The 24,509-nt window shown below is 45.4% G+C and overlaps 1 protein-coding gene across 1 annotated transcript in view; it reads left to right on the top strand.

The window, feature by feature from the left end:
* The window catches only part of Rab8b (RAB8B, member RAS oncogene family), a 67,247-nt gene extending 43,022 nt beyond the window's left edge, over window positions 1-24,225 (top strand). Inside the window, exons 2-8 of the mRNA XM_051156700.1 lie at window positions 10,835-10,895; window positions 13,889-13,949; window positions 19,622-19,699; window positions 20,570-20,659; window positions 21,824-21,889; window positions 23,096-23,146; window positions 23,952-24,225. Coding sequence (XP_051012657.1) covers window positions 10,835-10,895; window positions 13,889-13,949; window positions 19,622-19,699; window positions 20,570-20,659; window positions 21,824-21,889; window positions 23,096-23,146; window positions 23,952-24,044 — 500 coding nt within the window. The 3' untranslated portion in view covers window positions 24,045-24,225. The remainder of the gene's footprint in view (window positions 1-10,834; window positions 10,896-13,888; window positions 13,950-19,621; window positions 19,700-20,569; window positions 20,660-21,823; window positions 21,890-23,095; window positions 23,147-23,951) is intronic.
* The last annotated feature ends 284 nt before the right edge of the window (window positions 24,226-24,509 follow it).

Here is a 24,509-nt window from a genome sequence, read left to right as displayed (position 1 = left end):
AGTTGGTCCTGGGAGTGGGGTCTTTCCCTGAGTGCACCACTCCCTTTTTTCCATTTAACATCAGGCCTTTCTTTTTTAAACTTTTTATATCTTTGAGCATACCACTTGGCTCCAACATTTAATTTCCTGATATTATTTTTCTCCTCCAACTGTACATTTTTTTATTTCTTTTTTCCCTGCTTGTTCATTTTCACTGTAGACCTGAATAAGAGTAACCATTAATAACCACAAGACAACGGGGGCGTGGTGGTACACACCTTTAATCCCAGCACTCGGGAGGCAGAGGCAGGCAGATCGCTGTGAGTTTGAGGCCAGCCTGGTCTACAAAGAGAGTCCAGGACAGCCAAGGCTACACAGAGAAACCCTGTCTCGAAAAGCCAAAAATAAATAAATAAATAAATAAATAAATAAATAAATAAAATTAACCCCAGGACTGAGTCAGTATTAGTCTGTCTTGAAATCTCCTCTGCCAACAGAATTAGTCCCAAAGTTTTCAGTTTAGCCTCAGGCGCATTCTTAGGACAAGGACAAGAAGCAGCCACACTCTTTGCTAAACTGTCCCAAGAATGATCTCTAGCCTGTTGCTAGCATTGTTCTGCTCTGAGACCTCTTGAGCCAGGTCTTCATGTCCTGTGTGGCTCTCAGCACTACTGTCTTTCACGCTCCAACTGGGATGGCCTGTAATCTTCACTTACAGCGTCATTTGCTTTTCTAGTCTTCCACATCCCTCCAAAGCAGCCCAGCGTGGTCAGGCCTGTCACAGCAATGCCATGACACAGGCGCATACACAGGCACATACACACACAGGCACATACACACACAGGCACATACACAGGCACATAGAAGAAAGTTCTTAATATAAACGTGTCTGTACGGGCTCAGGACCTAGTCCGGTGGTGCAGTGCTTGCTCAGGTTCAATCCCTAGCACTGCCAAACAAATTAATCTGGGCTTCAGCACAGTGTTTTTATTCTGTCATGTGTGTTTGTGGCCTAAGATCAAGAAGTCTTCCCCAGTTTCAAGAATTAACTCCTGAGTTTGTTATCGCTTGTTAGCACAATCAGATGTAATGGGTACAGCTGTCTCATGAAAAAAGCCAAGTTGGTCCTTTAATTGAGATACCAGTGGAAAAGTCTAAAATAGTGCAAAGCTGTGCAGCTTTTCCGAGCAGGAAGTGGTGTTTTGTGTCACTGTTAATTTCTTCCACAAACGGGGCTTAGTTCACCACTTCCTGTTCATGGCGTGGAGGAACTGAAGAAGTGTGACAAGTTGCCGTGCACCTCCTAGTATATCTCCAAGCGAGCGCTAATATGTCACTCTTCTCCGTGTTTGCAACGACACATGACAGTAGGCAAACGTGGGGGCTGGAGAGATGGCTCAGCAGTTAAGAGCACCGACTGCTCTTCCAAAGGACCCAGGTTCAGTTTCCAACACCCACATGGCAGCTCACAGCTGCCTGTAACGTCAAGATCTGACACCCTCTCACAGACACATATTCAGGTTAAACACCAATGCACATAAAATAAAAGTAAATAAATTATTAAAAAAAAAAAAAAAAAGAAAGCCAGGTGTGATGGCACATGGCTTTAATCCCAGCACTCTGGAGGCAGAGGCAGGCAGATCGCTGTGAGTTTGAGGCCAGCGTGGTCTACAAAGGGAGTCCAGGACAGCCAAGGCTACACAGAGAAACCCTGTCATGAAAAACAAAAACAAACAAACAAAAAAAAATAGACAAACATGGCTGACAGTTTAGAGACTGTCGAGAACCGCCTGTGCTGTGTCTGAATTGTTAGTGACAAACACATTTGTAGCCTCACCGCTGGGAGGCTGGCTTGGAGGACTGTGAGTTTGAGGTTAGCCTGGGCTAAGTAGTGACTGACTCATAAGCTGAAACCAAGGGGCCTGGAGATGACTTGTCAGCAAAGAGTCCTTGCTGCTTCTCCTCCTGAGGACCTGGGTTTGATTCCCAGGACCCATACGGTGGCTCACAACTATCTGTAACTACAGTTTGGGGCGATATGACACCTTCTGAAGGTACCCATAGATGTAAAAAAATTTTGAAAACCAACCTTTTTAATTATGAGAGCATATATAGATTTCTTTAAAGAAGATTTTAATATTTGGGAAGCTTTCCCCCACCCCCATTTGTGGAATAGCTCAGAAATGTAAATACACAAGCTACATAACCCACATGCAGATAGCCTGGGCTTCCAGCTGTTTTCAAGTATGCTTTTAATCCGGGGTACATCTTTTCCTTTGTAATTATAAAAGCACGATGTTAAATTTCTGCCTCCTAAAGTGCATCAAAGGGCATGGACAGCCCATGTAGAAAAATGTTCAGCACTTTGAGTGAGCCTAGCCTTGAAACTGTGCTCTGCTATCATTTATTGAAAGGCTGAGTGATCCAGAAAATGGACTTTCCCACTATGGTTCTAGAGCTGGCAGCCAAAAGATCAGGCCATAACACAACACCATGTAACAGCACAGCACAGCACAGCAACAGTAAGGAACCAGATAGGGAAGGTAGGGTTGAGGGCCTCTCACCTTTCTCTACTCCTCATTCCCACGAACCAGGCAGCAGAGTTCCCCTGAGTGTTCCAGGAGTCTCCAGGACAGAGAGAGGACGAGTGTAGTTCTGAGCTGTCCCACCCACAGGACAGAACGCATCAAGTCATGCCGAAGGTCAGGGGAGCTGGCCTGCTGCCGCCCAGAGAGCGTTCCCAAGGCCAGGCTGAAAGTAGTCTTTCCCACACTCAGCCAGCCTCATCCTTCCAGAAACCCAGGGCAGCCCCTGTTCTCTTGAAAAGAGGTGCACATCTGCTGACCAGTGTGACTTCAGGGTAAAAGAGTTGGCCGCTCTTGCTCACCCGGTTCCTTTTCCCTGTGAGGCCTGTCACCTGTGGGTTGGGCTAAGGGTCAGTGTCTCCACCTCGGTTCTGGTGAAACCCATCTCTCCAGCTGCCTGCAGCTGCCTCAGTGGTTTCTAGCACCCTACAATAAGCAGTATTGTGAATGAGCACGCACTCCACATCACACCTCCCGAGCACCTTGAAATCTTGTGTCCTGTGGGTAGTCACAGAACATGCTCTCTTACCCAATGGGGGAAGGCATGGGGTCTTATCCCTTCTCTCTTTGCATGGAAAACCAGGACTTCTTTGTCTTCTCCAGGTCTCCTACTCTACCAAGGGTGCCTCCCCAACATGGTGACTCGCTGTAGCAGCAGTTCTCAACCTGTGGGCTGTGACCCCTCTGGAGTCGAATGACCCTTTCATAAGGGTCACCCAAGACCATCAGAAAACAGATATTTAGATTATGATTCATAACCATAGTAAAATTACAGTTATGAAGTAGCAACGAAAATATTTTATGCTTGGAGGTCACCACAGCATGAAGAACTGTGTGAAAGGGTTGCAGCATTAAGGAGGGTGAGAACCACTGCACTCGAGGCTCACAGGCCTTCTATTTTGAACACGGGTGCAGGGCCTGCTTGTCCACTGCTAAATCTTTTTAAGTCTCTTTCATTATTAAAACTTGGCTTGGCTTGCCTATATGTTGTGAATGGATGCCCGCCTTCACATTTGTTTACAAATCACTAATACTTGCTTTAAATTTTTATTATTTACCATTTATTTGTGTGTATGTGTGTGTGGGGTAGTCAGAGGTCAGTGTCAAGGGTCTTCTTCTATCACTTTTAACCTTACTTTTTTGAGACAGATGTCTCAGCAAACCTGGAGCTTTTGGTTCTGGTTAGGCCAGTCTGGCTGAGAAGGCCACACCCACCCCAGAGTATCTCTGCCCCACAGTCCTGGGGTTATGGACAGACACATAGTGCCACACCCAATGTTTTTTTGTTTTGTTTTTAAACGTTGGATTTGAGGTCCTCATGCTTGACTTGTAAGCACTTTGTCCACCGAACCATTATGTTTTGTTTATTTGGTTTTGTTTTTTGAGACAAGGTCTTACTATGTAGCTCTGGCTGTTCTGGAACTCACTGTGTAGACCAGGCTGGCCTCAAATTCACAGAGATCTTCTTGCCTCTGCCTCCCGAGTGCTAGGATTAAAGGCATGCACCACTACACCCAGTTTTTAAAAAAGCTTTTAAAAATAGTATATGAAAGGAGCTGAAGAGATGGCTCAGCAGTAAAGAACCCATTGCTCTTAACTGCTGAGCCATCTCTCCAGCCCCATGTTTTATACTTTAATTGACCATTGATGTAAATATAAATGATACTATTTTACACATGGATGTATAGCTTATGAAATAGAGTGTATTTTTAGTGGCTTTAAACAATTCCAGTAATAATTTGACTATATTTCTGTAACTTTTTCTTTTCAGTTAATGTTATTAAATTCAGCCGTGTTGATAGCTGTGGCACTGTTAGTGCCTCAGAGCATTCACTCTTCAAATACCAAGAGTGTGTTCTTGATGCTCTCCTGGTGGTGGGCATCTCAGATGTTACCGTATCTTCCCCTATCCTTTAAAGAGCAGACATCAGAGACCTGCACGTTCTTGTTCATGTCTCTTGGGGCAGAGGTGATCTTAAAATGCCAAAAATTAATTTTTAATCCATCATTTCTGTTGGTCTTTAAGGCTGATTAAATTTCTGCATTTATCTGGGTCTGTTTTCTAAGCCAGGGTTCTGTCCAGGCTTGTGATTCTGTGGTTCTGTTTCCTCTACTGCCTTCTTATAGTGAATAACATGAAATCAGTTATGAACAGCCATTAGCATAAGAATCATTCAGAAAAAAATTGTTGAAATGAAAATGGCCTTGAGTCCCTTGAGAATCTTTTCTTACAACTTGTTTCCTGTGTTATTTGAATAGATAAATACTAATGAAGAAGCCAAGCCTGTTTTAAAACCATCAAAAATTTTTTCCATTGTATTCTGTATTTGAGCAGCGCAGAGTCAGCTATGGAATTTGATCTCCCAACGTAGATGTCGGTTTAGGTTGCCAGCTGGGTGAGCCACACTTAGCTGTGGGTGGGTCATGGATTGCTCCCGAGTCAGGGTGACACAAAGCTGTCGCTCAAACACGAATTATTATATTATTCACTGCCAAAACCTGATGCTCTTTAAAAGACTATTGAAATAGGAAGGGCCTTTGACCCTAAATATAGTTAGCTCCTTCAGAAAGCTATGATTTTTTGAGATGTAATAGCCCTCTTCAATTTTATTCCTTTTTAGAATTTTTATTTTATGCATGTGTTTTGTCTGCATGTGTGTCCACACACCTCACAGAGGCCTGCACTGTGGTTGTTGGTGCTGGCGTTTGTGGCAGCTCCTCATCCTCCTCTCAGCTTCTAGTCATTGGGGAATTGGAACAAGCCTGGAGGCCTGTACCCCGACCACCACAGTTTGGCAGAAGATGTGTCAGATCCTTGGATTGCTCATCATCTTGCCTTTGAATTGTCTGGTTCTTGATTAAGCACTAGGTGGACTTGCCCTAAGAGAACTGCAGCAGGGACTGAGTGAGTGCAGTAACGGCTACGACAGGCTGCGGTGACACCGGCTATGGTTTGCCCACTTCACAGAGACGCAAATATGAATGTTATTGATGAATATTTGTGATGTTGTGAAAAGATTCATGCCAGCAGGCTTTCACTCGGGAACTGTTTTTAGTAGCCCATGTACTGAGGCAGTAACTCAGCTTGAGTAACTCAAGGATGGGCCTTAGCCTAAATCTTGGGATGGATTTAGATCAGTGCGATCTTGGCCAGTCCTGTGGCAGTGATGGCTGAAGGAATTCGGCCTTAGCCCACCAGAGCATGACACGCCTATGGCAAGCCCTTGAGAACTTAGACACAAAGGGCTGATGGGGGCACTTGTTTGGAACGTTCCCAGCACGGGACGTGAGTGCTGAGGTACCGATGCCTTTCACTGCAGACTCCAGGCCAGTAAGAGACTTTCTCAATGACAGGGAGAGGCTGGCCAGACGCTGCGATGGATTAAGGTGTTTACTGTAAAACTTGTCAACCTGAGTTCAGTCTCTAGGACTCACGCAGTGAAAGGAGTGATCAGATTCCCACAAGTTGTCTTCTGACCCCACTGTGGACACCCTACCTCCAATATGTAAGGATGTGGATTTTTTTTTTTTTTTTTTTAAGGCAAATCGTGCCAGAGGATCTGCACGTTAGGCTGAACTCTGATCTTTTCACATACGAGGGATGTACATGCACACACACTCCATTCATGAATACACGTATGAAAGAGAGCGGGCTGGGGATGCTGGGGGTGGGGGGAGAAGGAACAAATAAAAGAAAGGGCTTCTGGAGAGAGGAGATAAGAAGGTGGTCTGTTTCTTCTTTTCTCTTGCTTCTGTTGTTAGGAGCTGATATCAGTCAGAGGATAAGCTTGGTCCTCTCAGGAGGACAGAGAGTCCTGGAAAGAAAAGAGCCAGTCCCTGAGCCTGTCTCCACTGGGCTTACTGTATGACTTAACAGATCACATTAAGCTGCTTTGACTTGAAGTCTGTTACTTGCAGTTGAAAGTATCCCAGCTGACAGACACAATTTTATTAGTAACTTTGCTCTTAACCCCTGGAGTAGTCTCAGAAAAGTAGATGTTAAAGTGAATGTTGATCCACTGCATTTCTATTGATATTACTGTCAAGGTAATTATAAATAGCTTCATGTTCTAGAGGGAGGGATTTCTCATCATTTTAACTATTATGAGAAAATTCATGCATGCTTGTGTGTGTGTTTAGGGGGCACACACATGTGTGTGTACTTGAATGTGGAGGCCAGAGGTTAACTGTGGATGTTGTTGGTCATGTGCCATCCATATAGTTTTTGAGACAGGATGTCACAAGCCTAGAACTCATCAAGTCAGGCTAGGTTGACTGCAGCAAGCTCAGGGATCTGCCTGCCCGTCTCTACCTCGCTCAGCCTGGCTTGTGTTTTCTTTCCTCATGTGTTCTGGGGCTGGCACTCAGCTCCTCATGCTCCCAAGACAAGCAGTTTCTCACTGAGAAAACTCTCCCCGCCTCCCTCCTAGCCCTTTTAAGAACAAAAACAAAAAACCACCCCCTCCAAAGAAAAAAAAGCCTTACTTTTAAAAATTCTGTGTATAGGTGTGTGTGCCTATCTGGGAATGTGCACACTGCAGGTACCCACAGAGTCTTGAAGAGGGGGTCATATTTCCTGGACTGGAGTTTCAGGCAGTTGTGAGCCCCCCACTGTGGGTGGGACTGAACTGGCATCCTGTGCAAGGACAGCACACACTCCTGCCTGGGAATCATGTCTCCAGCTCCCCTCCCCAGCTTGTTTGTCTGTTGGGTATTGAGGATATGGCAGTCCAAAGCAGCTGAGCCTCCTGTCGCAAGTCTTTCACTTCTTAGGTTGCTGCTTGTCAGGATATTAATATCCTCCATTTCTAGTGCAAAGTCCTGATGGCTTTTCCATGTTAGCTAATGAGCTGTGCTCTGCAGCTAAACCAAGGCCAAAACACTGTTCATAGGGAAGTTGTCGTCAGGCCTGCACACTCTGCTCTGGGGCACACTAATGCTCTCTCACACATCTGTAAGGAAAGAAAGAAATACAGTTTAAACAAATTATGTTTAGTGGTGTTTATGAGTCCAGAATAATTCCTGAATCAGGAGACCCCTGGAGCAGGGCAGGCTCAGTGATACTCTAGGCTGCCACATGGCTGGATAACAATGACAGGGAAAGGGAGGTGAGGTACAGCAAGTGTGTTTGGCTTCACTAAAGCTTGGGTGATGGGATGAGCTGAGACCATGTTCCTTACAAAGCAGACCACTGAGTTAGCATGGTACCGAGTCAGGGTTTATTTCCTCTGAGTTGGGGCATCTGAGAACAGAGGCTTTCTCAAGCCAGACTTGTTAGAGTTAAATGGTAAGGTGCTTCTCATAGATCTGCTGCCTGCCATTTTGAAGCGTACAGCTCTGTGGTGGGTACCGGCTTCCTGATATTGTGACGTGCTCTCCAGAACTTGCCATCTGAAGCCCCACTTCCTACTCTCTAGGCCCTTTGCCCCTCCAACTAAAGGCTTTATTTCCCTGACCTTGATTGATGGCTCTCTGACAGAGGTGGCTCACCAGTTAGGAGCACGTACTCTTCTAGAGGACCTGGGTTCTTTTTGTCTTGTTTTATTTTTTGTTTTTGGTTGGTTAATTTTGTTTGTTTTGAGATGGAATCTCTCTACATAGCCCTGGTTGTCCTAGAAATCATTACGTAGAGGAGGCTGGCCTCCAGCTCACAGAGATCCACCTGCCTTTGCCTCCCAAGTGCTGGGATTAAAGACATGTGCCACCAGGTTCAAGTCCTTGCATCCACATAAGGTGGCTCACAACCTCCTGTCACTCCAGCTCCAGGGGACCCAACACCTCTGGCCTCTGCACACACATACATACCTATACACATATATGTGCGTGTTTTAACAATAATTTTACATTTTTGAATGTTAATTAAAAATTATTTATTGAATGCCTACTGAGTGTTAGGCATTGTTCTTGATGTGGAGGCCAAAAAAGAGATAAAGGGTAGAAGAAGGGTGTTTTGTTTTATTTTATTATGCACTCAAGCTCTCTGTGTGTGTGTGTGTGTGTGTGTGTGTGTGTGTGTGTGTGTGTGTGTGTGTGTCACACGCCTGCCATGCACAGAGTCAAAGGACAACTTTAACGAATTGGTGCTTTCCTGCTACTCTGGGATCCAGGATGGAACTCAGGTTGACAAGTGTTTCTTTACCCCCTGATCACCGAGCTGTTCAGAAGAGGATTTCTACAGGACACTGTGTCCCTGGATTTGGGGGGGTTTTAAAAAGTCAGGTCACAATAAAAGTCAGTGTTTACACCCGAAACAAGTGAGGGCAGACATAGGTGCTGCAGTGAAAGCCGTGCTGCACTGCTAAGTGCTGCTTTCATTACCAACTGCCCTGCAGTGCCGGCCAGCTACTGCAGAGGAAGCAAGTGGGCCAGCAACCTGAGCATGCTGGTATCACATTGTATTCACTCACCGTGCAAGGCCATTAGTAGAGAAAAGAATGATTAAGAGGCTAGTTTGTTAGATAGGCTTGAGTGGGATTTTTTCTGTTTCCAAATGCAGAGAGCTATGAAGGCTCCCTCGTGGAAAAGTACCATACAGGGAAGAGGGTGGAATCCAGTTGGTTTATGCATATGCATTACTGAAGGCTGGAGCTGGAACAGTCTTTTTGGGTGCTTCCCACCTCCCTGTGAAGCAGTAGCACACACGGCTGTGTAGTCCCCTCCACACTCCAAATGCTGCGGTTACTGTTCAAGGCCATTATAGGACACTCACTTTGTCTTTGTTCTGGAGAAGTATTGGAAACAGAGTTGAGTGTAAAAGGTAAAATGGGTGGAAGGAGGAAAGGAGAAACTAAGTCCAGCTGAGTGGCCAGATGAGGAGCTGAGTAAATTGCTACCCTTTGTATTATCGCTGATCCCTGCAGAAGTCCTTGTTCCTGGGGCTGGGGCTGTAGCTCAGCTGGTAGAGCACTTACCTATGTAAAAAGCCCTTGGTTTTTGGGTCTGGAAGATGGCTCAGTGGTTAAGAGCACTTGAGGCTCTTACAGAAGACCTGGCTCAGTTCTCAGCACCCACAGGGCAACTTACAACCATCTGTAGCTCCAGTTCCTGGGGATCTCTTGCCTTTTCCTGGCCTCTGTGGGCTGGTTCCAGGTGTGCCTGTGATACGCAGACATACATGCAGGCAGATACTGATACACATAAAAACAAATACATTTTTAAGAAAGTCCCTTGGTTCCCCAGCACTGCATAAGCTAGGGGTGGTGGAGCAGGGGTGCAGATGTGCAATTCCAGCACTTGGAAGGTAAAGAGACAGGAAGATCAACTCAGGGTCAACCTCAGCTACATAGTGATTTGAAGCAAGCCTTAGCTAATGAGACCCTGTCTCAAATGTTTTTCTTTATTCCTGATAAAGGGCAAAGCATGTGATAAGACAAGGGCTTTTCTCCTTTGTGCTAAGGTCCTAAGTAAGTTCTGAACTGTCATGGCTTGGGGATACATAAGTGAGGAGATGTCGAACTTTTGAAGTGCCAAAGTTTCAGACCACCTTTCAGGACTGCTGGGCTTTGGTTTCAGGCTCACATTACACGGGGAACTTTGAAAAGCATCTGTGACCAGCTGGGTCAGTCTCAGAGGGCTGGGAAGGAGCCAGGCCTAGTCAGGGGAGGGCTTTGTTTTGTTCTGTTTTGTTTGTTGTTGTTGCTCTCTCTGAAATTCCGAAATGTGACCAGGCCTAAAAACCGTTCTAGCTGTTTCGGTTTCAGACAGTAACCCTCAGGGAGTGTTATTAAGATAGATATATATATGTATCAAGTCCCCGCTGACATTTAAAACAGAATACGCTTTCCCTCCGGTGTCAAGTGGGCAGAATCTCCTTTTCCTTTTTCTGAAGTGTGCAGGTTCTGACAAAATAAATGAAGAGAAGGGACGAAAATTGTTTTAAGGAGGGAGGTTCTCTGGCTTTCTGTAGGGAAAGGCTGGGGCACGAGGACTGAAAGCATTGTGTATGTATTTCAGGAAGGAGAAAATATGTTATGTTCTTAGTGCTTCTGAATTATGTAACTTTGCAGGATGTGGTCCATTTGTGCCCGGATAATGAGGCCTGTAATCCTGCCTTTCACATGTGTGGGAATGCTTTGCAGAGTGATTAGCATTCCTTTCTCCAGCCCGCATTCAGAGGAGACATGCCATTCACACCCTCTGTGCACTCACATTTTCCACTGCGTTGGAGAGCTTTTTTATATATTTTTTTCAATAGAAATCTTTGTTCCTTCTCTAATAAGAGTTGGGTTGAATTTGAGGAACTTAGCATATCCCTCTTTGTTTTCTGGCAGGAATTGATTTTAAGATCAGAACGATAGAACTTGATGGAAAGAAAATTAAACTTCAGATATGGTAAGTAAAAAATGAAGACACATGGAATTTCTCCTTAAATTGGGAACTGAAAGTGGCTTAAAATTTGACTCAGGACATTAGAGACATTGTCTAATCACTCAGTCCTATCCTTGTAAAAACTAAGGGGAAGGAGTAAGCGCTATACATCCTCTGCTTTGGAGTGGGGAGGACCAGGGGGGAAGGAGTAAGCGCTGTACATCCTCTGCTTTGGAGTGGGGAGGTAAGGAGCAGAAATGGATCCAGAAGAGGTCCAGAGCCTGTTCTAAGCTCTGAACAAGAAGAAACAGATTCTCAAACGCATAAATTTTTTCATTGTAGTCGCAGCTGTGACTCAAACACAGCAAAATGGCTGCGTCCATGGACTGAAAGGCAGGCCTAACTTTTAGTGGAAACTGCTTGCTCTCTGTCCATCACTAACACAGAGTACTTGAGACACTGTGTGTATAAAGAGAAATGGTTTGCTTTGGATCACAGTTGGTCCTAGATTAGGTGGAACCATTGGTTTGGGTCTCTGATGAGGTGCTGGAAGGCACTGGCAGGGAATGCATGCCCAAGCAGGCAAGGACGGACTCAGGGCCCTACATCCACTGAAGAACGTGTTCCCCGTGACATGAGGACTTCCCACCAAGTCCACCCCTGAAGAGTCCCCCTCAAAGACCTTTAAGATGTGGCCTTTGGGGGAAACTTTTCCAAGCCATTGCACCTTCTCAGGCTCTGCTTTTTCTCACTGTAAATTAACTGAATTGATGAGATTGGAGGGTCCTCCATAGCTCTGATATTTTATAATTTATCAAGTAGGGCCTATTTAACTGAGAAATAAGTAATGGCTTGTCTTGATTCAGGCTACTGTGAATTTTAAAAAATATATAAATTTTCAAATACTTTTGATACCAAATGTACAGGGGTTCCCCTCCACCCCACCCCAATCAGTTCTACAGCTTAACTCAGTTCTGGCACTGTCCACCTAGAGCTAGCATCAGGTGTCATAGGTTGAAGGCTCAGTCCCCATAGTCTGCCCTGTACTCCGGGTGCTATTCAGAAGCAGTAAGTTGTCATCTGTCACTGCCACACACACCCTTGTTCCATCATGGAACTCAGGGCAACACATTCAGCCTGTGTGTGTGTGCGCGTGTCTGCGCCTGTGTGTGTGTGTGTGTGTGTGTGGTGTAGCGTACTCAAGTCAGGGAAGTATAATTAATCTACCAAGAGGTCCTTGGTGTCTGTGTTCCTCCTTGGTTGCTAAGCACAGATTAAGTTCCCCACATTTCTAATGCTGGTAGGGAAGAGAATAACATGCAGGTTTGCGTGAGTCTCATTCAAGATTATAGGCTGTTTAGTGACAGAGGTGGGACCATAGCTCTCCTGAGCCTGTTTCACCTTTTGCAGAGTAAAGATGATATCATCACCTACCTCATGCTGGGCAGCAGTGGGCATCACATGAGTACTGTGTGAAAGCACTTTTGTAAAGTAGATATAGATATTAAGGTATTTACTGCTTAATTGACTGTATTTCCTTTGAACTTTTATCCCTTGGTAGGGTTTACTGTGTATTGGATTTTCAATATATTTCTCCCTCTCTTTTCTTTGCAGTTAAATTGTATAATTTAGTTTGTCTTAGTATCACAGGAAGTCAGTTAGTTCTGGCTATAAATGGCAAATTTTAAAATAGTGACTTTCCCCCAATTATCAAGGAAATTTGGCTTCTTTTGTAGAATTGAGGCTATAAATTTAACTAGAACTGTCCATATTTCTGAGAGAGAGAGAGAGAGAGAGAGAGAGAGAGAGTCTGTGTGTGTCTTCCCCCTCACGGAGCCCTAGATTGGTGCCAGAGACTGAACCTAGGGCCTTGCTTGGCAAGTGCCCTATTACTGAGCCACACTCCCATTCTGTAATATATATTTTAGTGGTGTGTCATTAGCTCAAAAAGGGGAATAGGTGAAAGACTGTGTAATTCTTTGATTTACATTTAGTCTTTGGCAACTTGGAGACTGATGCCTGAGTCTGGTCCTGCAGGCTGTGTTCTGAAAGTGCTCTAGGGAAGATGTGTTCTGTTCTGCTCTGCTGAGCAGAGTGTACACAGTAGCAAGTCGGGTTCAGCAGTTTGCTTTGTGCAGAAATCACATATGCAGTCAAGAAAGCAAAATGCCTTAATCATGTAGCACTTACAGAAAGGATTATCGCTGCCTCTGGGAGTCCAAGAATTTAGAACTATGCTCTGTCTCCTCGCATGTGCCAGTTCCTAGTGGGACCTCCATATTTTCTCATTGCTGCTTTTACCAACAAATCCAAGTTTTTCATCCAAGTCATTGTAAGTTTTGACAGGCTCCCGTGGTCACTGCAGCATCCAGCTCCCAAGACGCAGTGTGCTGCCTTTGTGCTCATTCTCCTTCCTTTATCCTGCCACCACTGCACGTGAGCAGGTCAGAGTTTTAGCTCCTGTAGCGCGGGGTCTAACCTATGCCACCACTGCACGTGAGCAGGTCAGAGTTTTAGCTCCTGTAGCGCGGGGTCTAACCTATGCCACCACTGCACGTGAGCAGGTCAGGGTTTTAGCTCCTGTAGCGTGGGGTCTAACCTGTGCCATCACTGCATGTGAGCAGGTCAGGGTTTTAGCTCCTGTAGTGCAGGGTCTAACCTGTGCCACCACTGCGCTATGAGCAGGTCAGGGTTTTAGCTCCTGTAGCACGGGGTCTAACCTGTGCCACCACTGCACGTGAGCAGGTCAGGGTTTTAGCTCCTGTAGCTCGGGGTCTAACCTGTGCCACCACTGCACTGTGAGCAGGTCAGGGTTTTAGCTACTGTAGCACAGGGTCTAACCTGTGCCACCACTGCACTGTGAGCAGGTCAGGGTTTTAGCTCCTGTAGCTCGGGGTCCAACCTGTGCCACCACTGCACTGTGAGCAGGTCAGGGTTTTAGCGCCTGTAGCGCAGGGTCTAACCTCTGTTGCTGGTAACTTAAAATCACTCTTTCCTTCCTTTGTTTCAAATTTTAGGGACACAGCGGGCCAAGAAAGATTCCGAACAATTACGACAGCATACTATAGAGGAGCCATGGTGAGTGTGTTTTGGGGTTTCTAACCCTTCAGGTGAAAATAAACCAGGGGTCTTGATTGCCCACATGAAGCTGGAGCTAGCCCCCCTGCATTCAGCATGGCCAGCCGGGTGCTGGAAACCTGATGGGAAAGGACAGGCACATGGACTCAAACGGAGACGCTGGATCGGGTCTTTAGCTCCCTGTGATGGAGCAACCCTCACACACACCGTCCCAGCATTGATACACCGACTTCATACAGAAGAGGAAGAGGGTACTTGTCTCCTCAGGAGGTCTCGTTAGGGAGCTGGTCAGGCAGTACACGTCTGGGATGAGGAAGCTGCAGTTTCCATCAGTGCTTCCTGTACTCTCAACATTTGCACACAGACCAAAGAAAGGCTTTGCTAGTTCTGGCTTTGCCCATTCCCCGAGCCTGACCTGGGATAGGCTTTGCTAACTCCCATGAATCCAAGCCATTGGTGTCCTTATTTCCTTATCAGTAATACCCATTAGACCAGGACGTCATCCGGTCCTTACAAATTAACTAAGGGCTTTCTCTTCTCCCTACATAGTAGAATGAAGAGAAATAGTTTTTAAATGTAAAAATAAAGAGATTTTTAAGGAATTGAAAAAACTGTATTTGGTTTTTGTTAGCTCTATTTTGCTATTAGTCTTTATAGTAAGTAATTAGTCCGTTAGCTCTTAGATATTCTAGAGCTCCTCCATGTCAGCCGAGGTACTTTTTGAGGCACTTTTTGTTGAAATATAAATTACACGCCATCTAACAGGAGTGGCACAAGGAAGTCTATTGTTGTGAGAAGGGCAGGGGAGAGAGAGGACGTGATTTGAAGGAGCCGTGAAAGAGCGAACTTACAGAGCAGGAGGGAGGCAGAACCAGCGGGGCAGACAGAGAGAGGCAGGAGAACCCGCAGGACAGCTGGTGGGTTTTTTTGTTCTGGGCCCCTGGCAGCTGCGGCAGGTGATGATGTCAGAGGTTGCTAAGCAACCTATAGGCGGGCTAGGAGATCAATTTTGTGATCTTTTTCCTTTTATTAGTACTTTTATGGCACACTTAGCAAACCCCAAACCCTGTGACTAAGTGCTCATTTCTTGTTTCCTTTTGTCCCTCAGCACTATAGCCGTGTCACCTGTCTCTGTCTCCACCCTTGCAACCTAGCCTTGCACATGGCTCATCTCTCTGGAGCCTCCTTGACTGGCTTGGAAGGGACAGAATGATTCATAACTCTAGAGGAACTTGGCTGTCAGGCCATGCATGTCCTTATTGCCATGGCTCCATCACATGGCTGTTATCTGTCCTTACATGTGTCTCTAATGCATGGCACAAGCCAAGCCCGTGTTTGGTGAGACCAGTGTGCTCAGACAGTCTTTGAAAGCTATATGATTACGCTCATGGAGCCCTGGGTGGGCTGGGGCACAGCTTCTGTGACTCCTGTAGTCCTGGGAGTGACGACGGTCACAGCTGAAGGGGGCATGCTGTCCTTTGCACCAGGAGATCTGACCTGGGCCACAGGTTCTTCTGCTTCCCCCTTTCCACCGCTGTCATGCACCCTGCCATAAGGCTGCTGATTCCTTTTAACACTGTGGCATACCACTAGCCATTTAATGTGTTCTCCACACTCAGCCTATGATACTGTCTTAGAGTTTCTATTGCTGTGATAAAACATAGTAACGAAAATCAGGTTGAGAAAGAAAGGGTTTATTTCACCTTCTAACTCATAGTCCCGTCATCCAGGGAAGTGTGGGCAGGAACTCAGGGCAGGAACCTAAAGGCAGGAACTGATGCTGCGCCCTTGGAGAAGTTCCGTTTCTGACTTATTCCTCACAGCATGCCCGGCTTGCTCTCTTATACACCTAAGAACCACCTCCCACCTCCCAGTGGGCTGAACCCTCCCACATCAATTATCAATAGGAAAATATAAAGCATTTCATTAGCATAAAGACAGTGGCTGCTGCTCTCTTATTTTGCTTAGATTGGAATCTGAGGGAAGAAACTTCCTGTGGGCTTCAGGGATACAGTTGTTGGTGTTTGTTTCTCCCAGGGAAGATAAAAAAGAACATTTGAACAGGGGAGGCTTGATATAGGTGTGGGTAACTTTATTAGAAGCATCTTAGACACACTAGTGTTTGTGTTGGCCAGTGTTTGACATTTCACCTAGGTGGTCCTGCCATTCCCATGGTCCCTTTCCTACGAGAATAGGCAGGAGCACTGCCCTGTGGAGCAGGCGTCTCGCTCCATCCAGTCCATGGTGTGAAGAAATAGGCCAGTGGGGTGTGTTACTTAATTTAGACCCAAGGACCGTCTGGCTTTCTCGTGTTCCTACTGCTTCCTCTTCCTTCTGTTGCTTCACGTGACTACAGAGCGTTGCTACTCAGGGTACCATCGGCTTTTCCACTGTGAAGATAGGGACCTTGCTTTACTTCTTTGCTTTGCTGTACAGTGCTGGCTCCTGACACAGCAGATGATCCTTGCTGTCAGTGTGAGTCCGTGGAAGAGTCTCCAGGAGATGCTGTGCGGTTGAAGTCTTGGGTCTCTCAGGCTGTCTGTCCAGTGAGCTGTAGGCTGCTGTGTCTGCATGGGGTGTGCTGAGTCCTGTAGGTATCAGGCATGCAGCATTCTTCTGGAGTCGGCCACCTTGTAGATTTCTTAGTTTTGTTTTAAACATGTCAGCAACCTTACAGGCTTCGCAGCAAACCTTGATTGGACAACTAGGCTGCAAGGGAAAGAAGGGTCGTATCATCACGTCATCATTATCTCTCACAGACCAGCGGCTTCTTCTGAATTCTTAGGCAGCAGCTCTCACTGTAGACTACAGTAGATAGTTTCTATTTCTATTTCTAGCAAATCCATATTAATATCAGTTACCTAACAAACATAGGAAATAGTGAAATAGCTTTTGCTGTTGAAATCAAGGAGGAAAGTTGGTAATAAGTGACTGCTGTTTGTTGAGTCCGAGCTATGTTCTGGGTTAAGCAGTTTACGAATAACCTCTCATTAGATCCTCAGGAGAGCCTCGCATTGGAGACCGAGAAAGCTCAAACACTGCCTTCCAGGGTCTCTGTATTAAATACCTAAGCTAGAAGCTTCTGGCTTGAGAGCCTCTGCCCTTCACACTACACTGTGCTGACTAAGAGAAGGGACATTTGAGGCAGACAGGTCACATGAGTGATCATTTAGCTCAAAGCGTAATAGTGGTTACTTGGTTAATTTTAACTGTAGATAGCTAAATATTCTGCATCGGTAATTATTGCTTTTTTTTATTGTGCTAAACAATAGGTAGCATGCAACTTAAACACTTTTCTTTTAAAATATGCACTTTCTCACTTTAATAAAAATTTTAAAAACTTAAAATTAAGAAATGAAATTTTTATTGTATATAGCCAAAGTAAAATGTGCATTTGAGGCAAAGAAGGAGTGGGACAAAGGAGAGTATTGCTTGTATTTAAACAATAACATGCTTTTACTCCCAGCACTCATGAGGCAGAGGCAGGCATATCTATGAATTCAAGGCCAGCCTGGTTATATAGGAAGTTCCAGGTTAGCAAGGCTACATAGTAAGACTGTCTCAAAAAGAAAAAACCCAACAATACTTTTTCCCCTGGCTATTAAAAAATGGATATAGGCGGCTGGAGAGATGGCTTAGTGGTTAGGAGCACTAACTTTTCATCCAGAGGCCCTGGGTTCAGTTCCCAGCACCACACGGCTGCTCACAACTGTCACTTCAGTTCCAGGGGATCTGAAACCTCACATAGACAAACATGCAGACAAAACACCTAAAATGGATGTAAGTGGTACAAAAAAGCTTTAAAAATGCCAAGAAATCATCCCAAACCCTACTCCTCTAAGAGATAAGTCTTAATATTTTTTATTTGGAAGCCAGCCTGTGCAGGACTTTGCCTACCATGAGAGCCGTGGCGTTGAGTGATCAGGTACCTACAGAGAGGAGACTGCAGGAGGTTCGCAGTGGAGGCAGGAGGGCAGCTGAGACTGGCCAGCAGCCCCAGCACAGGGAGTGGAGGAGAATCTAAGAGGCTCATGCATGAGAAGAGGCTCTGAAAACACAGAGCCACGGGGCCTCCAGGACCTAGGGACCTGCTGTGAGGGAAGCACCCTGGCTTTTAGCACCTTTACCACGTACAGGAAGAAGAGAGGATTTGGGAGGGACTCCAAGTCTTCCGTTTTACTCTTGAGAATGTGTGGTGACTATTGGAAATACCTGACAGCTGGTGTCTAGACAGTGTTCCCTAAAGGACATCTGGCCATGTCTGCCTTCTTATACCCATCCAGGGCCTTTTCCCAATAGACCTGTGCATCTTCCCTGTTTAGCAGTCCCAGCCCTTTGTCAGGTCAACCCTGCTCGGTCTTCATGCCTTGGCTTTGCTCATTTTCTTAGAGACACTATCCCTCACCACCTCCCCAGATAAGATAATGTCCCTGCTTTTAGTTCAGAGTTCTCCACGCCTCTTTGTAGAGATTGCCAGAATTCTAGGTCATTGTACATTGGTCTGTTTCCTCTGCTAGCTTTTCATGAAGAGACCTTGGTTTTCTTGTTCACTGCTCATTGTACCCAGTTTAAGAATAGTATTTGGCTTATACTAGATACTTAACAAATTCTTGGGAGTTGGAAGGGTTGTTTTGGGGTGGATGAATATTTTAGATAAAGTTTTACTATGTAGCCCAGGCTGGCCTGAAATTCCTCTCTTGTCTCCTGAGGGTTAGGATTTCTAACATGGCCAGCCTTAGGATCAGTGTCTCTTCTCTTTCTCCATCTGCTCTCTCTTCCAGTGCCAGAGGTCAAGCCTGCAGTGTTTACCCACGCTGGGCAAGCACTCTGCTGCGCATTGCTGAGTGGGTTGATACTTAAGTGGCTGTAGCCCAGGTTCTCAAGTCCTGAGGGATGGTCCTGGCGATCCCGCGACTCACGGTGTTCAGAGCCTCTTCTCATGCACGAGCTTCTTAGCTTCTCCGCCATTGGCTTTCCTGGAGCTGCTGCCCTGGCCGGCAGCCACCTTCCTGCTTTTACCCTGAACCTCTTCCAGTCTCTCTTCTGTAAGGGCAGCCATGTTCAGCTCACATAGTACTGAAGAGAGGTCTCGGTGCTTAACATACAGGTGTTATTTGAATCATTTGGAAAGTAAATCTTTTAGATTTTACCAGGTGGGAGAATCTTTACAAACATGATGCAATGCCTTTAATTAACCCATGTAATAAGTCCATTGTACATTCATATGATGTGTTAGTGTCAGACAAATGGTAATATTGTGTTTAGCCCGTACTGAAAGAAAAAATCTTAGGAAGCATGGTCTTGGTCTCTGTAAAGGGGTAAGAAGAACGATTGTTTCCATTGTAATAAGCAATGTTCACTGTCCCTCTGTCTCAGCCAGGCCTGAAGCTCCCTTTGGTGCCAGTCATCATCACCTGTGGTGGGGTAGAAAGAGCATCTCACCTTTCCCACAATCACTAATTCATTAAAGTTAACAATGAAGATGTTAACAGAATTTGTTTATACAGTGACACAGTAGCAGAAGTCATTTGATTTTGCCCCTGTATTTTTCAAACTTATTATAAATCCCTCTTTAAAGACCAAAAAAGACAGAAGAGAGGCAGGTAGGCCTGTTGCGCGCTGCGAGCTCTAAGTATATGGAGTGTGACAAAACCTCTTGTTTCCTCCCATAGGGAATTATGCTGGTCTATGACATCACCAATGAAAAATCCTTTGACAACATTAAAAATTGGATAAGAAACATTGAAGAGGTGTGTACGGAAGGAAGTGGCGGTGCTGGACAGAGGCCTGATGGGAACATGTGGTGGGCAGGGTGTTGCTTTCTCCTGGAGGAGGCTGAGGTGCTGAGGAGCAGAATGGGCAGGGCAGGCCCACCCTGTCCACTGCGGGGCTTGGGGCAGAGGAAGCACCTACACCCCCAATGATGCCAGATGGACCTGCCCTACACAGATAGTGGGCAGAGGATCATTTTCATATTTAAATTCAGGTCAGACTTTAACACAACAAGATGTCCAAGTCCCCACTGTGTTTCACTAGCAGAAGTATATATCTGCAACTTTATTTTTGCCTTTTTAACATTTTATCTTCTTTAGATATTTGAAAATTGGGTTAGTTCTAGGATAGTTGGTACTAAGTTTTCTTTAAAACCTCCATGGCATTTAACAAAAAACAAAAACAAAAACAAAACAAAAAACAAAAAAAACCTGACTAGGAAATAACTTAGTACATTTGAACGAACCCATAGTTGATATTTTTAAATAGTTCAGAACCCAGATTACTCTGTCTACTGGGTGACTCAGTGCTAAGCATTTTTCTGCCTTTGACTAGAATAATTGTTTGAAAGCCTGACTGTTAGATAACCATAAGATACATTTATCTTACGAGTTCGGAGAACGAGTGCGGGCCTTCAGGGAAATGTTTGCACAGGCGCTGTGAAGGCTCTAAGCTGAAGTAACTCTCCCGTCCTTCTTTAAACTGTTTTCTAAATTGGGCTGTGTGCTGAAAGGAAGATTGTCTTGTCATTGAAGACGCTGATGCGTTTCTGACAGGGCAGGGTTTTCCCACTGAGTTGCTGTGGTCTTTCTTGGGCTGTTTTATAGTGCTGTGTTTTCTCCCTGCAGCATGCCTCTTCAGATGTTGAAAGAATGATCCTGGGTAACAAATGTGATATGAATGACAAAAGACAAGTGTCAAAAGAGAGAGGGGAGAAGGTAAATTTGAACCAGATGGATAACTTTTCTGTGCATATTTACTTCTGTTTTTCTCAATTCTTGAGAAGGTTTTCCTTTTAAGTCTGAAACTTTTCTCCAAGTGATCGGTGCAAAACATGTTTTGTTTTTTAGTCAATTTGTCTGTAAAACTCTTCTCTTAATTTGGGTATTGGTGCATGGGCGAGGGCTCTGAGAATAGGTGAAAATGGAAGAAGAGCTCAAACTTGTTACATTCCACGGAGTAGTTCATTCAGAAAGGAGTCAGGACAGTCACATTGGAGAGCCTCACTCTTAGACAAGATGAAGGAGTCAATAAGCCCCAGGTGGGCTGTGAGGGTGAGGTGGGCTGTGAGGGTGAGGTGAGGAGGGCTGTGAGGGCGAGGTGAGGTGGGCTGTGAGGGTGAGGTGAGGAGGGCTGTGAGGGTGAGGTGGGTTGTGAGGGTGAGGTGAGCTGTGAGGGTGGGATAGGCTGTGAGGATGGGGTGGGCTGTGAGGGTGGGGTGGGCTGTGAGGGTGAGGTGAGGAGGGTTGTGAGGGTGAGGTGAGGAGGGCTGTGAGGGTGAGGTGAGGAGGGCTGTGAGGGTGAGGTGGGCTGTGAGGGTGAGGTGGGCTGTGAGGGTGAGGTGGGCTGTGAGGGTGAGGTGGGCTGTGAGGGTGAGGTGGGCTGTGAGGGTGAGGTGAGGAGGGCTGTGAGGGTGAGGTGAGGTGGGCTGTGAGGGTGAGGTGAGGTGGGCTGTGAGGGTGAGGTGGGCTGTGAGGGTGAGGTGAGGAGGGCTGTGAGGGTGAGGTGAGGTGGGCTGTGAGGGTGAGGTGAGGTGGGCTGTGAGGGTGAGGTGGGCTGTGAGGGTGAGGAGGGCTGTGAGGGTGAGGTGGGCTGTGAGGATGGGGTGGGCTGTAAGGGTGGGATAGGCTGTGAGGATGGAATGGGCTGTGAGGGTGGGGTGGGTTGTGACAGAGAGGCTCCATCATCTGTTTCTTCTTGGGTGTGTTTTAGAGACCCACTAGTACTACAGAAGAAATTTCTAACATAATGTTTTAAGTAGACTAAGTTAAACCATAGGAATTCAGGCATAGATTCTTGGGGGTTTGACACATGGAAATCTACTAAGTGCTTTGTTTATCCAAGCCTCTTCCACTAAATTTAATTTTCTCTTTGTCTTTCAGTTGGCAATTGACTATGGAATTAAATTTTTGGAGACAAGTGCAAAATCCAGTACAAATGTCGAAGAGGTAAGAAATGTGTGATGACTCGAAAGCCTCCTGTGTGCTTTTATGCCTTGGGCTTTCACATGGGCTCTGCTTGCTGGATTTCAAGCATGCAGCCTCCACATGGAGTGTGTTAAGATTGCGCAATTAAGATTCTTGGAACAGAGGGGATACAAGTTCATATTAAGTTCAGTGCAGTCCTTTGTTTGGGAAGTTAGAGGTTGCAGACTGCAGTGTCCTCTGCTCAGTGTCGTCACCCTGTACTGGCCTGTGAGCAGACAAGCTGAATAACCTGAATTAAATGCCTGTGTCTTGAATGGATTCCCTTTGTGAGTGCATTTGAAGTAGATTATGCACGGCACTGTAATAGTGTGGCATTTATTAGATATAAAAAAGTGTTTTTCATAGGATAATCTTAATAAATTTCCATTACATTAGCTGTTAAAGCCAGATTATCTGGGGGGCTGGCAGGATGGCTCAGATTTTAGCATTGTGCTGGATAGTTTTATGTCATCTTGACACAAGCTAAAGAAGAGGAGACCTCAATTAATAAATGCCTCCATAAGATCAGGCTGTAGTCAAGGCATTTTGTTAATTAGCGATTGATGGAGAAAGGGCCCAGCCCATTGTGGGTAGAGCCTTTACTGGGCTGGTGGTCCTAGGTTCTATAATAAAGCAGGCAGAGCAAGCCTTGTGGAGCAGTGCCCTCCGTGGCCTCTGTGTCAGCGCCTGCTCCAGGTTCCTGCCCTGCTTCAGTTCCTGTTCTGCGTTCCCTTTGACAATGAATTGTGGTGTGGACGCACAAGCTGAGTAAGCCCTTTCCTCCCAAGTTGCTTTGATCATGGTGCTCATCTTGGCGATAGTGACCAACCCGAACAAGTGTTATCTGGGCCAGGGCTTGAATTCTTTCCTTGGGAAATAGGGTGCTACACAGAGCCCTGTCCTGTTCTTGGTGTATTGAGGAAGCTGTCCGAAACTTAGTGTATGCCATGTTAGGAACTTGTGACAGTTATTATATGCGTAAAATAGTTGATGAATAAATGACAATATGACAACACTGAAAAATAGGATGTAAGTGAAAAAGCCAATAACATGTACATGCTAAGATTTTAGTTATACTATTTTTTCAATTAAAAACCTTGAAGTGGTATATTTACAAGTAAATAACAAAAATTCTATATTTCTATTTTGAACTATAACTACTTAATAATTTTTTTGTTTTACCTTTAGGCATTTTTTACACTTGCTCGGGATATAATGACAAAACTCAACAGAAAAATGGTTTGTATCACTTGCGGTTTCATTTCATGACACAGCCGTCTAGTTTGGCGCTCAGCCGAGTGGACGGCGTGATTACAGTGTGCTCACATTAAACCTCGTCCTTCTTTTGCCTTCATGTGATTGCACCATGGTTCTAATTTCTATGGCTTTGGGGTTGTTTCTGCATCACGTCTGTCTCAGCTCTTTCCTCTCTGGCTCCTTAAGTAGTAGTTAATTGATTTTTTTTTAATCAAACTAGTGAAATAATAATAGCTGATAATAATAGCTTTTTTCATAAAATTATCTAGTTCAGTTTTCATATAATACATATTTGTATCGATACAGTGAGGCCTTGGACTTGCTCAAGTTGGCTTCTATTTCCAACTGTCAGTGATGAATCTTTAGGATTCCCTAAAGTTCATTTTAACATGGGTCCTGATGAAAATTATCTCCCTTCTATTACCAACCCTTCTTACCTCTAAGTGGTCTGCCCTGTTTACTGCTCTGCTGTCTTTAAACATCCCCTTAGCTCTGTTTCCATCACTGTCCTTGACACCCTTCAGGCTATGGCTGGCATGGCTTTGAACTAGGCCTAGAACATCCTCCCTAACACCTGATTAAAACCACAGTGCTAGCTAAGCCACCACGTACAAAGAAGACCGTGCCGAGACTTAACTGATTCCTTTTCTGCTGCAGTTTTCTGGTGAGCACGGGCAAGAGTATTCTCGCATGCATTCCCCCACATGCTGTGCTTTTACCTGGTAGGTAATTGGGGTCAAACCATGAGATTTTGGTTTCCTTAGAAGCTTCATAATCTGTTTTTCAGAATGACAGCAATTCTTCAGGAGGAGGTGGACCAGTGAAAATAACAGAAAATCGGTCCAAGAAGACCAGTTTTTTCCGCTGTTCACTGCTTTGATGAACTCTTGACTTCTGAGAGACTGCAGTACACCTAGAGAGCCCTTCCCTGCTTCTCTGAAAGCACAGGCTACCCAGCCTCAGAGTCACCTCGCCCGGCTGCTGCGGAGAGCACCACGGAACTCTAGACCTCTCAACCAGAACGCCCAGTGGATTCCAGCCTCATGGCCTAGCAAAAAAACGGGCTCCTTTCTTCAAACATGGAAGCAATGATGTGGAGACACATGCAGGAGGACCTAACTGATTTTTCCTTGTTTTACTGCCTGTCCTGGAAGCTGCTATCTTTCTGCACATGAGTGTCAGCCTTTCCTTGGTACAGCATAATCTTAGACTCTTAACTACGCACTTTAGTGGCATGAAGTTCTAGACTTGTATATTTGGGGATGTTTAAAGACAGCAGAGCATTAAACAGAGGTTGATGTACTAAAATTAAAGGATGGTTGGCCTGGGTCATGCGGCCAGAGTT

Source organism: Acomys russatus, chromosome 14, assembly GCF_903995435.1.
Source record: "Acomys russatus chromosome 14, mAcoRus1.1, whole genome shotgun sequence".
NCBI lineage: Eukaryota > Metazoa > Chordata > Mammalia > Rodentia > Muridae > Acomys > Acomys russatus.
Note: the sequence above shows the minus strand (reverse complement) of the source record. Positions and strands in the feature narration are given on the sequence as shown.